Source organism: Oryctolagus cuniculus, chromosome 2 (assembly GCF_051225735.1).
Source record: "Oryctolagus cuniculus isolate XC-2025 breed Fujian yellow rabbit chromosome 2, ASM5122573v1, whole genome shotgun sequence".
NCBI classification, from domain to species: domain Eukaryota; kingdom Metazoa; phylum Chordata; class Mammalia; order Lagomorpha; family Leporidae; genus Oryctolagus; species Oryctolagus cuniculus.
Genome location: NC_142868.1, coordinates 36,193,706 through 36,206,752, shown reverse-complemented (window position 1 = coordinate 36,206,752; position 13,047 = coordinate 36,193,706). Strand labels below are relative to the sequence as shown.

The window sequence follows — 13,047 nt, the reverse complement described above, 5'->3', positions numbered from 1 at the left end:
TGCAAAGTACCTTTTGTTTTGTGGTGATCTCTGTTATAGTTGGATTCCTTAGACTCTGGGGGATACTAGTAGGAGGGACCAGCATTTGGTGTGTCACTCGTGCTAACAACTGCTCGAACTCGCAGTCTGCCCCGGAGTTGAGTACTGTCCTCCTATTACATAGGAGACGACAGAGAGAGGTTTGCCTATGGTGACCCAGCTGAGAGGCTAGCACGCAGCAGACTCAGAGTCAGACCAAAGAAGATGCCAGAGCCTGTACTCTGCTGTGTAGTGTGCTACTTTGTACCAAGAAAGAGACTTTCTTATTGTTTCACAGTGCGCACGCGCACACACGTGCACACACACACACGGGCACACACACAGACATTAACTAGATGTAATAGCTAAGTGAGAGAGAGCCTTATAAGAACCATTACAGAACAAAGTTAGACAATTTCAATTCTCATAATAGGAAAGATAAAATCCTTCTGTCTGCCTTCTTCACACTGAGTGTAGTAATATTGAAGTGCCAGGCATTAGGGAGGTGGGCCTGAAACCTGGAAAATGTGGGGGGGGGGGGGAGAGGCTGCACAGGGATGCATTGCCCTCTGCTTGTCTTCTGCAGTCATTCCAGCTCTGAGCACCAGGGACTGCCCAGCACCCCGTCCGCTGAAGCCCTGCTAACTAAATCAGACCACCTGCCACTCAGGCTGCAGACTTCCCCAAAGCAGTTACATACTTTAGTATCCCTCAGGGCCCCGGGGGTCTGTAATGTTAGATCATTTAGAGAAGAATGGGGAAAGAAAAGTGACTTGGTCAAAAGGGTCCCTTCACATTCCCCTTATCTGTTTATCTCACTGTCAGAAATAAGTTTTACATCTCGTTGCAGAACCACTGGAATCTTAGATTCATTTTCTCGCCTTAATGTAGCTTATTCCCTATGACAATAAAATATGCCTAATAAGTACTAGTTACCATCCCTAGGCTTTAAAAAAATGTGTGGAAGATTACTGCACATGTCAGCAGTTATAAATATTTTCCCTTCAGTTTCTGCCTAAATGTTTGTGTAGTTCATTTACGCAGTGAATTCATTTGGACGACCCTTTTTTTGTATATGATAAAGATTGTTTCATTTCAGAGACTCCAAAAATTGGCAAAATATAGAACTAACAATTTACAGCAACTTCACTAAAGCTTTTATAGTGAGAAAAGCATAAGATGGAAACTTTTCAACTGAATCAGTTCCAGTTATTAAAACAAAATTGCATAAACATTTGCTGCAACACATGTGGATGACTTATTTGCTCCTCATGCTTATTACGTTCTTTGTAGCAAAGCAAAGCAATAGGGAAGTGGCATGATTAGGATTATTGATCCTAGGGCTTATAAGTACATTTCAGAATTACTCAAATTTATTAATTCAACAAATATTTGAGTTCCTACTACGTAAGACACAATCCTATGTACAGTGGGCAAAAAGATGATTATTGTTTACAGTGTGCTTCTAGCAATTGCACAATTAATTATATAGATTTGTATCTTTGGAGAATGAATAAATATTTTTCCTTGTTATTTACCTGTTATAATTATATTCTGAAAATGTTCTTTATTTTAAAATGAAACTAAGAAATACTTTTATGCCATATTAGAGCAGTAATGAAATTTTTCTAATAAAAAATCTATAAAATTTTCTTCTTGTAGCTTTTAAGATTTCTTTAACATAACAGAAAATACCATTTGGCACCAAAATACATCTAAAATATGAAAAGCATATAGTAATGATCTAATTTTTAACTCTACAAATGCCATGCTTAGAATCCATGTAGTATGTCAACCAAGTTTTTAGAAACTAATACTATCAAGTGATTTCTTTTTTTTATTAATTGTATTGTGCAGGTTCTGTATCTTCATTTGACTTAAATATAAGTAGGGGGTGAGAAATCCAACTTTTTATTGGATTATTAGGACAATGCTCCTCCTTTGCTATAGGAAAAATGACCTGTCGAAAATATTTGAAATCTCATTTGCTATTTGAGAAAATAGAATAAAAAGAAGCGAAAGGCCACAGAGGTCTCGAGCGATCTTTTGTTTAAGTCTGACTCTCTCTGGTGGTCCTGTGGGCACACTCGGGCTCTGCCGAGCTAAGGATTCCTTTCTCACGTTTGCACCTGCTCCGCAGCCTCACCGAGAGAGCACAGCTGCTCAAGAACGTCTTTAAGAAGAACCACGTGAACCTGTACCGGTCTGAGTCGCTGCAACAAAACCTGCTCCGTGAGTATTCGAGTGTTTATTTTAGATAGATTATCTGCCATTATGTATCATAGCATCTATCAGAGTAGCATTTTGACTTGGGGATATTTAACCATTTAAAATTAACACTTAAAACAGATTTTCCATGTTTGCAACATGTGATGTAACTAACATGGTTAGAATCCACCGGGCACAATCATCTTGCTTTTAATGAAAAAGAGCATTTTAAAATCTTGCTTAAAGAAAAGCAATAATATTTTCACATTCTTTGCTTCCTTAAATCTTAAAAAGAACCAGTAAAGTAAATCTTCTCTTAAGAGCTACCACTGTGTTGTTATCTTTTCTACTTGAATAACTTTCCAAGAGTCTCTTCAGCTTTTAAGCAGCACAAGGAGACATATATTTTCCCCTTCAAAAATATTTATGAATATTTAGACTTGTGAGAAATTATTAGGCATTTTGCCCTCTTAGCATTTCAAGGATCTAAAGGAGAATATAATATATAAAGCCCCGTAGTAAATTTGTATTTGTAATGTAGCTTTTGTTTCATGTTGTTTCCATCTGTGATTTACTTTCATTTAGATATCCTCATGCTTAATGCTTTTTCTTGTTATATTTCAAGAGGCCTTTTCTAGAAATGTGATCCCCTTGGGGGTCATTTCTTATCCCCACGCCCTGTCCACCCACGTTGCGGCATCTCTGAGTTTATCTGCAGATGTCGTGAGCCAGGAGGATGTCGAGTGAGGGATGGAGACTGCTTTGCCCCCATTAGCAGCTGCTTGCTTTCATTTCCCCCTCCTGCATCTTTTTAATCATCAAATAATAAGTGTATGGGTTATGTGGCGCAGTGTGAGGCAGTGATGTGTGCAGACACTATGGAATGATTAAATCAACTGCTTGCCGAAGTCCTCCCCTCACCCATGGGTCCTTGGCCTTCCCTCTCATGCACCTGACCTGTATGGAAATGCACGTGCCCACTTCACTCCCTCACCCTCTCTCATGGTGGTGGAGTAAAAGTTAGGGGAGTTGAACTTCAGAGACTGAGGATTAAGGGGCTGGAGAGTGTCTGCTCAGTCTTCCAGGGAGCAGAATTCGTAGACGCAAAAGCACAGCCTACGATCATCCCACAGTTCATCTTCAGCTTGAATCTGTCTTTACCAGACGTGATAAATCAGTGTCTGTGCCTTTGAAGGTGAAACACATGCTTGAGCTCTTCGGGTTAGGAAAAAAGTCCTCAAGGGACAGACATTTGGCACAGCAATTAGGACAGTGCTAGTGACACCCATATCCTGTATCAGAGAGCCAAGTTCGAGTCCTGTCTCTACCCGATTCCTGCTTCCTGCTAACGTTCGCCCTGAGAGGAGGCAGGTGATGACTTAAGTACTTGAGTTCCTGCCACCCATGTGGAAGACTCAGGGTTAAGCTCCTGGCTTTAGCCTGGCTCAGCTCTGGCTGTTGTCTGCATTTGAAGAGTGAACCAGCAGATGGAAGTCCCTCTCCCTCTCCCTCTCCCTCTCCCTCTCCCTCTCCCTCTCCCTCTCCCTCTCCCACTCCCACTCCCACTCCCACTCCCACTCCCACTCCTTTCCTCCCTCCCCCTTACTCCCTCTCCCTGCCCCCGCCTTTCAAATAAATTAAGGAAATAAATATTTTTAAATAGTTAAAATGGTAAATTTTAAAAAAAGAAAATGTTCAAAAATTGGACTAACAGTGATTCCTGGCAACTTCGTGATGATGATCCGTGTTGTCATTCACTGCAGATGGGTACGCTTTCTCTCAAGATGAGAATGGGATCGTTTCACAGTCCGAAGTGATTAGAGCATATGATACCACGAAACAGAGGCCCGAAGAGTGGTGATGACAAGGGGCAGGGGGCAGGCCCTGCTCCGCCTCTTAGGAGAGCTACAGGTCAACACCGCAGTCTGCTGACCACTTCCAGCCTGGCCCACGGGGAGGAAAGGTGGATCTGAGCTCCTCTCACAGCTGGAGCCTCAGATTCGTGTACATCATAGACATAAGCACTGTGCGACTAGACTGTAACACCATCTCTCTCAGATTTTTTAAAGTATTTGCTAAGTCTTTGTAAACAGCAATTGAAAATGATCTTGTATCTTGCAATAGGTCAGCGTTCTTATGCCGTTAACTCTGGGACTATGACTATCAGTTTACTGGCTCTGCCACGTGGTGACCAACCATTAAAACAACTCCGAAGTGGTGTGAAGTTAACAGGGACTCGACATCCAGGCGTAGATGGCAGGGCATGCTGAAACAAACCAGCATTAAGGAACGGACTCACCTTACTGAGCATCTCGCAACAAGGCATTAATAAGTGTTCGTGTCAAACATTGTCTTGATAAATGTTTGCCAAAGAAGTTCAGTAAGTGTATTTCTCATCCAGTAGTCATCTGCCCAGAAATTTAAGAGAAAGTTTACTTCCAGTTCTGCTGTGAGATCTGCATGCTTGACTTTTCCAATGTAAGAGTGATTTGCAAAATGACTGTCTCAAGGCATTTGCTACTCAAATCTGTGATGTTGCACCTTTGGCCTTACAAATGCTTCTTTGTTGTCTGTCTTGTTGACTTGCTAGAGGGCACAAGTGTAAATGTGACTCTGTTGTTAACAATACTTATCTTCAAACTTGTGTTAATGTCTCTGTCACTTCTGATGAGATTTCTTCACTTTTTAGATTTTTCTTGAAAATTTGGCTTCTGCTGTAGATTGAGTAATGTCATTTTGTCTTCAAGTTTTCCCCCCTTAAAAAGAAAAAAACAGGCTTCCCTATTTATGTGGGCTTTCCAAAGCTTCTGTGTAGGTGTTGGGTAATGTGTCGGGTGAGTGCATGGGCTTCTGTCATGTGCATAGGCTCGGCCCTTGTAACCGTCTTGGTTCTTACGGCTGGGGATGCCTGCTGTCCTGTGTAGCATACTTAGTGTTCCGGTCACTGTTCCAGTACTTAAGACTCAAAATTATTTCACAATTCACTTAGCAAGCAGTTCCTAAAATGAGTCACAGGCTGATTGTTGGGACAAACCAGTGCATTTTCCCCATTTTAAAAACACTTATCTTACTCAGCCTGTAACTTTCCAAAGAACACTTTTCAGAAGTAGATTCCATTCAGATGTATGAAGATGTGTGTTCAGTTTATTTTCAGCATTTCCCAGACATCTCCTGGAAATGCCTCTTTTGCTACCAACAGTAAATGATGATGGGCTATTTAAAAACCACAACCAGCTTTCTACACTATTTTTAAAGTAATGCTTTCAATTAAAAAGGAAAAAAAGAATTCTAGTTTTCAGATACATTTTGGAGGCTTAAGCAAACTGTTTGCCTTTCCTTCAGAAGCCTGTTTGCCTTTAAGTGGACTTAACCAGCAAAATAGGTAAACTTCCTCTTAAAAAAAAAAAAAAGAAAAGAAAAAGAAAATCAGCAAGAACTGAAAAGAAAGGAGATTGTCCGAATCACCCCTTGAGTTTAATCATCTCCCATTCTTTTTGCCTTTTTGCTCAATCTAGATTTAGAATTAGGGTGTATATCATTTCCTTCTCTGTATTTTCAGTTATTTAGCTCCCAGTGTGCCTCTACGTTTTCAACAAATAAGAGGTTATAACATACAGACATAATTCTAACCTACAGGGAACAAGGGGTTCACATCCTCCTCTTCCCAGACCCTTCCTGTGCAGGACTCAGGGTGAGAGAGTCGTGAATCATAACATCTAGTAAGACCACAGGTGTAGAGTCCAAGGTCGTCATTAAGACTCCAAAGCCGTCCTCTGAAGGGACATTCAGGGTGGCCTTTCCGGGGCCTCCCAGTGGTGAGAGCTGAGGTCAAACCACGAAACTCAGAAAGCAAGACTGAAGGGCACCCCTCGCAGAAACATTGCACAGCAGTCCCAGAGAAGGGCTGTGTCCCTTTCCCTCCAGGGGACCAGTGACCACTGCCTCCAAGACTTGAGTATCAAAGTGTTACAAACAGAGAAGAACTGGATTTTCTGACTAAAACATGGAAGCAAAGTTCTATTTTGATCTTGAACTGGGGGAATGTAAGATTCCTGCTGGGTGATAATTTAGTGCATGACATTGTGAACTCAAATGTGAAATGGGCCTCATTTAGGCCTTTTTGTCCTGAGGTCCTATTTTTGAATTATCGGAATTAAGTCAACCTCTTTGCTTCTTGGGTCAGGGTAGGAAGTGGGGCATGACCTCCTTGGTAAAAATTTAAAATACATCATTGCAATTGCATTGACTTTATAATGTTAAATTACAGAAAAATGCTCTGATATTTTTAAACTTCCTTAATGGAAAAAAAAAACTCACATAGTTTTACTAGGATTCAAATGAGCAGTGGAAATGACTTTGAACATGTATTTTCTGAAATAAAGGACAACACTCTTCACTTAAAAGTCCCTACAGAGACTCGGGCAGATGCTAACACAGTTGTTTTACAGTGTTTACAATTCAGAAAATACTACTTATAGTACAAAATCCTCATCCTTTTAACATTGAAAGGGGGGGGAGTTGCTTCTTTAACGTCAAATAGCACACAGTCCAGTACCAAGCAAAGACTTTCTAAACATTTTATATAGACTTAGAAAAATGTATTGATGGCTCACACCCAGACAGACTCTATATTGTAGCAGTTATTCCCAGGAAAACAGTGCTTCTCAAGAACGTAGTAGGTTTCAAGTGACAGAAGAACTTCTGGTCCTCCCGTCTCCACTCTGTGCTGTGCTGTGAGCCGGCGTGAGCAGCGTGGCTGGGAAACCTTTTCTGATGAAGTCAGGTGAATGTGTACTCTGCTAAACAGGCGAGCCACTTACATGTATGTGTAGTCATGGACTGGACTCGAAGATGTCTCTGAATTTCCAGGGGGAAAAATGAATTCTAAGATATCAATCAGCATTTATTCTGACTATTAATTTTATATTTTCATTTTGCAGTTCAACACTGTAAATAGCCAACATGAAAATCATGGTATAATTTATTCTACCTTGTGTGCATTGTCCAATACTTACAACCTGTCATTTAAAAGGTTCATTCAGGAAATGAGTGCTAGGTAGAAAGTCATAGATGTATATTTCATAATTTTTATTTATAACTCATAATTACTAAAAAGCTTAATAGTCATTGGTGTTTATTTTCATGCAGTTGTCCTTTGATAGTTCCTAGTTTGTAAACCTATTTCATTAAGTAAATCTAAAATCTTATAAATAATCATCTATAAAATTTATCAAGAAATGACCAGCCCATCCACATCATCATGGAATTCTTTTGGTGAATTACTTACCGTAACACCATACAGTTCAGTGCCTATAAGAAATGCTTTTTAAGGATGAAAATTTCTATAATGCCTCTTAAAGAGAACATAGTCTGATTTTTCTCACATTAAAAAAACTGTAGTCAGTTGTGGAGCTTGGTTATACTTTGCTGCATTTTAATTAACCTTCAACAGCTATTAAAATGGAATGTAAGTTAGATTTTGAAGGAAATGAAATAAATGTTTTCCATTTTCATCATGATTTATTTTCTGTATGAGAGCAGCTGTGTTTTTGATAGGTTTATGGTTTGCATGAATTAATATTTAAAGTGATCCAGGCCAATGCATGGCTATTGCTGTAAATCTTAATGTTTATTTCTGCCTTATAAAATTCTATCATTGCCTACCTGGAATTTAGTGGTCAGTGGACAAATTAATTGGTCCCCTACACAACTTTTTTCATAAATAGATTATTTTACACACAAAATTGAACAAATTTAATCGAATCTTTTGTTTAACTCACCTCTAAGAACTTTTCTTAACAAAGCTCACAAAACTTCTCAGCAAATAAATCTCCCTTAAGTAGTAAAAACCTACATCTCCTATTTGCTTACTTTGAATTAACAGCAGCTCTCTCTAGTTGAAGTCGGCTCTTGCAGATATGTGAGTAAGATATTAAGTAAATAAATACTTTTATGTTCATTGGTTCTAGAATAGAAGCCATAAATGCAGTTTTTTAAAAAAAAAAAAAACTGTTGCTTAACTATTTCAAGTTTCATTTTTCACATTTTCTAATTTATATGGTTAAAATAAAAAGAGGCAGCCCTGGAAGGCAGCTACCATGGAAAACTGCAGTTTTCAGTACAAATTAGTGTTCTCGGCTCCACGTGAAACCATTCCTGCTGAAACTGCTGTAGAGATTGTGACACTGCATGAGTGGGGAATCTGTGATCATCGTCGTTCTCTCAGGTTTGTTTATCTTGATGTTCAGTGCACTGTGTTTTATAAATAGTTATTAAAGTTGAGTAACATTCATTTCTATGCAGTGTTACGTGTCATTGGCCTTTTGTGAATGTGCATGTTTTAAACAACAGATTTCAAACATTTTGTCCTCTAATTGTTATTAAAATGAAATAAAATTTACCATTACATAAAGAAAAGTGTTGAAGTTTTGATTGCTAGTTTTAGAAATTATATTGCTTTATAAAACCCCCGAATCCATAGTAACTACCGTCTAGGAAGGTACTTCCATCTAATGGCTTATAATACATTTTGTTTACAACTCCAGTGATATGCAAAATATCACTTTGTTTTAATCCAGCTCCGTGAAATATGAGATGAAGTGTGTTAGCCCTAATCTCGTAAGAGAAGTAGTTTTGGTGAGTGATGAACTTCTATTATAAAATCATTGCATTTTGACTCTTCTGTCAGCAGCCCCTCCCCGCCAGGATTGTCCCCATTATGTATTTAAATCAGCTTGTCAAGTAAACAGCTAATTCATGGCTCCATCCTCTCATGGTGGATGAATTTCTTGATTTTTTTTATATTTTTCATTTATTGATATAAAGAGAACAGACTTCATGTATTTCATAGCTTTGATTCTGAGAGTATAACCATACTCTCCTCCCTCCCTCCGCCCTCCCCCCCCCATCTTTTTTTCTTTTAATTTTTGCGATTCACACTTTCAGTTTACTTTGTAACACAGGCTATTAATGCTCCTCTAAATGAACTGATCCACAAGTAAAAAGCTGAAAGACCACTGCTGCATAGGAATGCAGAGTGTTCTAAACAATCCTCAAATCACAAAAATCACAAGACGTCAGCTTCATTCGGACTCAGTAAGGGTGTTTTTTGTACTCTATATAGGCTACCACAAATCAGAGAAACACTTGTCTTTTGGGAGTCTTATTTCACTAATTTATGATAGTGGCCGAGTTTAACATTTGAAAGAAGTAAATCCTAAAACTGAACACATGAGGTTAAAGTAAAGGAGACATCAGAAATGAGAACACTAGCTGTTTCACAAACAAGCATCCTATGGGTGGGTGTGTGTGTGTGTGTGTGTGTGTGTGGAGCAACTGAGGAGTCTCTGATCTTATTAGATGGAGACCACGCTTGCTTAGCTGTCTAGAGTTCCGTGTCCTCCCACCGTCTTCTCAGGGTCAACCATTGGGCATGAGTCTCTGTGCAAAACCATAGCAAAACAACCCACAGAAAAGCTATCTGTGAATTCTATTAAGTACTATACACATTCAGCCCTATTCCCTTTCAAATAAACACGGTGTCTACACTGACCCTGTAGTCAGAAGGTGCCTTCCGATGCTACCAGAAGGAAACGGCAAACTTGAAACACGTGTATTCCCATAAATTCAATGTCATCCCCACTTACTGTTTTTACAAGCATATCACATCTCGAACCTAAAGCTCCATTTCAGTACCACACAACCACTTCATTTTAACAAAGAAGGGTCTTTCTTACCTGGACAGTGGCACAAGTAAGCTAATAAAAATAGCTGGAAAATATCCAATATTTTTTACCATTCAGTTCTTACGACTTTCAAGTATAAAATGTAACTAGTGATTCAAGTAAGAATTCCCTGTCAGAATAATTTCATTAATAACAAATGTTTCATTGAAAGTTTAAAATAACCATGCACAAATAAAAATGTTTGCTCCCTTAGTAGTTTAACATGACTAGAAGGGCTTATTTTTCCTGTATATATACTAAATAAACCTTTTAGGTTATGCAGAAAAAGTGATCCCAACTCAATGAAATGTATCAGATTTTCAGTTGTGACCATATGAAGGGGTTTCAAAATGAAAAATGTATTTTAGGAAAAAAACTATTCATAGATTTCAAAATTTTTGCAGCAAAATAAATTTATCTTAATTTCATATTTCCACTAACTTTTGAAAGTACCTTTGAGTATACTTTCAGAAATCTTTTTGGTTATTTCATTTTATAGGGAAAATGTCCTATGGATTTAAGTCAATCTAGTAAATTCTCCATCCTAAGGAGTAGCTAAAAGAAACACTAACAAAGAATAAAGAGGTAGGAAAAAAAGAAGAAACAATCTCTCCATTTGGACGTTTAAAAATCCAATCCGTTGTCTTTCGAATGCATAACCATGTTAAAGCAAACTTACCATTTTAAATGTTTTTTTAAAGCAAGTAGTAAAACAAATTTATAGACATGAGTTCCCAACATGGTGGGAGGCAGCCCTACCCCGGGCAATAATGGGAAGTTGGCCAACCTCGGTATCAAAGGGGAACTGTGGTTACCAAGAGCATCAAACTGTTGGCCATTTTCTCTGTTCCCTGCTCCTGACTGACACATCTGCCTTCCACAGTACTGGACCTTTCATTTTTATTCTAGAATATTCCATCTGCTCCCCGCTATTTAGTGCTGATGTGTTGCACAGTTCCCTCGCCACTGGAATGTTAATTACTTGAGAGGATGCCTCTCACTTCTCAGGACAACCCTGAGCAGTAAGGTGCTCCTAATAGCTCCACTTTACAGATGAGAAAACAGATAAATGCAGCGAAGTCATTACCTAGAATAGAGTTAATCCTCTGTATATAAAGTTCAATGAAAATGAATCTTGGTAAAAAAAAAAGGGGGGGGGGAGGAGGAGAGGAGGGGTGGGAGAGTGGGTGGGAGGAGGGCAAGTACAGTGGGAAAAATTACTATGTTTCCAATGTTGTGTTTGTGAAATGCATGCAAATAAATTTTTTTGAAAAAGGCAGTTAAGAAAATAGCCAAGGGGTTGACCTTGTGGCGTAGCAGGTTAAACCACCAGCTGAGACGCCAGAATCCCATGTTGGTGACAGTTCAAGTCCTGGCTGCTCTGCTTCCAATCCAGCTCCCTACTTATAGCTTGGGAAAAGCAGCAGAAAATGGCCCAAGTGGTTGGACCCCTGACCCATGTGGGAGACCCAGAAGAAGCTCTGGCTCCTGGCTTCGGTATGGCCCAGCCCTGGCCATTGCAGCCATTTGGGGAGTGAACCAGCAGATGGAAGCTCACTCCCGCTCACTCGCTCGCTCTCCCTCCCTCCCTCTGTAACTCTGCCTTTCAAATAAATAAAATTTTTTTTTTTTTTTTTTCAAAAAGAGGGAGGGGGAGAAAGAGAGGAATACTCAAAAGCTACTCCTCTTTTAAGAGACAGAGCCAGAAAACTCAAAAGCTCAAAATCCATGCTAAGGGTAGACATTTGAGGCACCAGTTGAGACACTGGCTTACAATGCCCACAAACCACATCAGAGTGCCTGGGTTTGAGGTCTGGCCCTTTTAGGATTCCAGCTTCCTGCTAATACACCTAGGAGCAGTGATGATTCGAGAAATAGGGTTCCTGTCACCTACGTGGGCCCAGCCCCAGCTGTTGTGGGCATTTGAGGACTGAACAAGTCAACAGAAATTTTCTGTCTCTCTGCCTTTCAAATAAATTAATTAAAAGCTAAACCAACCTTTTGTGCCCTGTGTCTCACATGCGTATGGAGAGAAACATTTATCATCTAGTACCTCTATTCAAGCTTTTTTTGTATTCTGTGTGCTCATAATATAGCACAAACTTTACTTATTTCAAACCCCTGATATTTGTAGGATGTAATATTACACAATTAATGTTCCTCCCACAGATTTTCTTTCTTTTTCTTTTTTTTTTTTTTTTTTTTTGATAGGCAGAGTTAGACAGTAGACAGAGAGACAGAGAGAAAGGTCTTCCTTCCATTGGTTCACCCCCAAATGGCTGCTACAACCGGCACGCTGCACCGATCCGAAGCCAGGAGCCAGGTGCTTCTCCTGGTCTCCCATGCGGGTGCAGGGCCCAAGCACTTGGGCCATCCTCCACTGCCCTCCCGGGCCACAGCAGAAAGCCTCTCCCACAGATTTTCTGAAATTAGGATGGATATATTTTCCTGAAAAATGTAGGCCTTCTAAGCCTAATGTCATAAAAATTGTAGTTTCAAAGCAGACTGCCTGGGTTCCAATCTGGGCTCTCCTACTATTATCTGCCCTTGGACGTGGTGATTAACCTTCCTGTCTTGATTTCATCTGCAAAACAGGCAGGATAGCCCCTGTTTCAGGGTTGTGAAGATGAAACAGTACAATCCATAAAGCACTCAGAATATACATGGGCTTAATAAATGTTATTCATTATTGACATAAGCATCTTTTAGGGTATAGAGCTTTCACTGTTAACAATAACCATGGTTTGAAGATGTTGAGGCTCACTTTTATGTTTGTGTGTGTGTGAAAGTAACAAAAGCATTGAAGTGTTTGCTGCAATCTGGTGTTGTGGCAGGTTACGGTGAATATCCCTGTGGAAAACCAAGTGATTTGTGTTGACCCCTGCTGTCTAATCTTCCCAAGATGAAGACGTGATAAAGCCACTGCCCTCTGTAAAACCCTTCAAGGTCTGTCTTGCAACTGGTGCATTTCTCAGCCACCAACCTAGCATTCAGGATCTCTCCACCCTCACTCGTCTTTTAGATTCTGTGTCTACTTTCCAGAATATTCTTGTTGTTTCATGCCCATGGATACTTCTGTAATATGCGCATCCCCTTA

The 13,047-nt window shown here is 39.6% G+C and overlaps 1 protein-coding gene across 8 annotated transcripts in view; it reads left to right on the top strand.

Annotated features, from left to right (window-relative positions):
* Positions 1-8,643, top strand: part of ATP8A1 (ATPase phospholipid transporting 8A1) — a 260,638-nt gene extending 251,995 nt beyond the window's left edge. For all 8 annotated transcript variants that reach the window (XM_089327160.1, XM_070068174.2, XM_089327162.1 and 5 more), the window contains 2 exons: positions 2,159-2,250; positions 3,990-8,643. In XM_089327160.1, the coding sequence (XP_089183286.1) occupies positions 2,159-2,250; positions 3,990-4,087 (190 nt within the window). In that variant the 3' untranslated portion in view covers positions 4,088-8,643. The remainder of the gene's footprint in view (positions 1-2,158; positions 2,251-3,989) is intronic.
* The last annotated feature ends 4,404 nt before the right edge of the window (positions 8,644-13,047 follow it).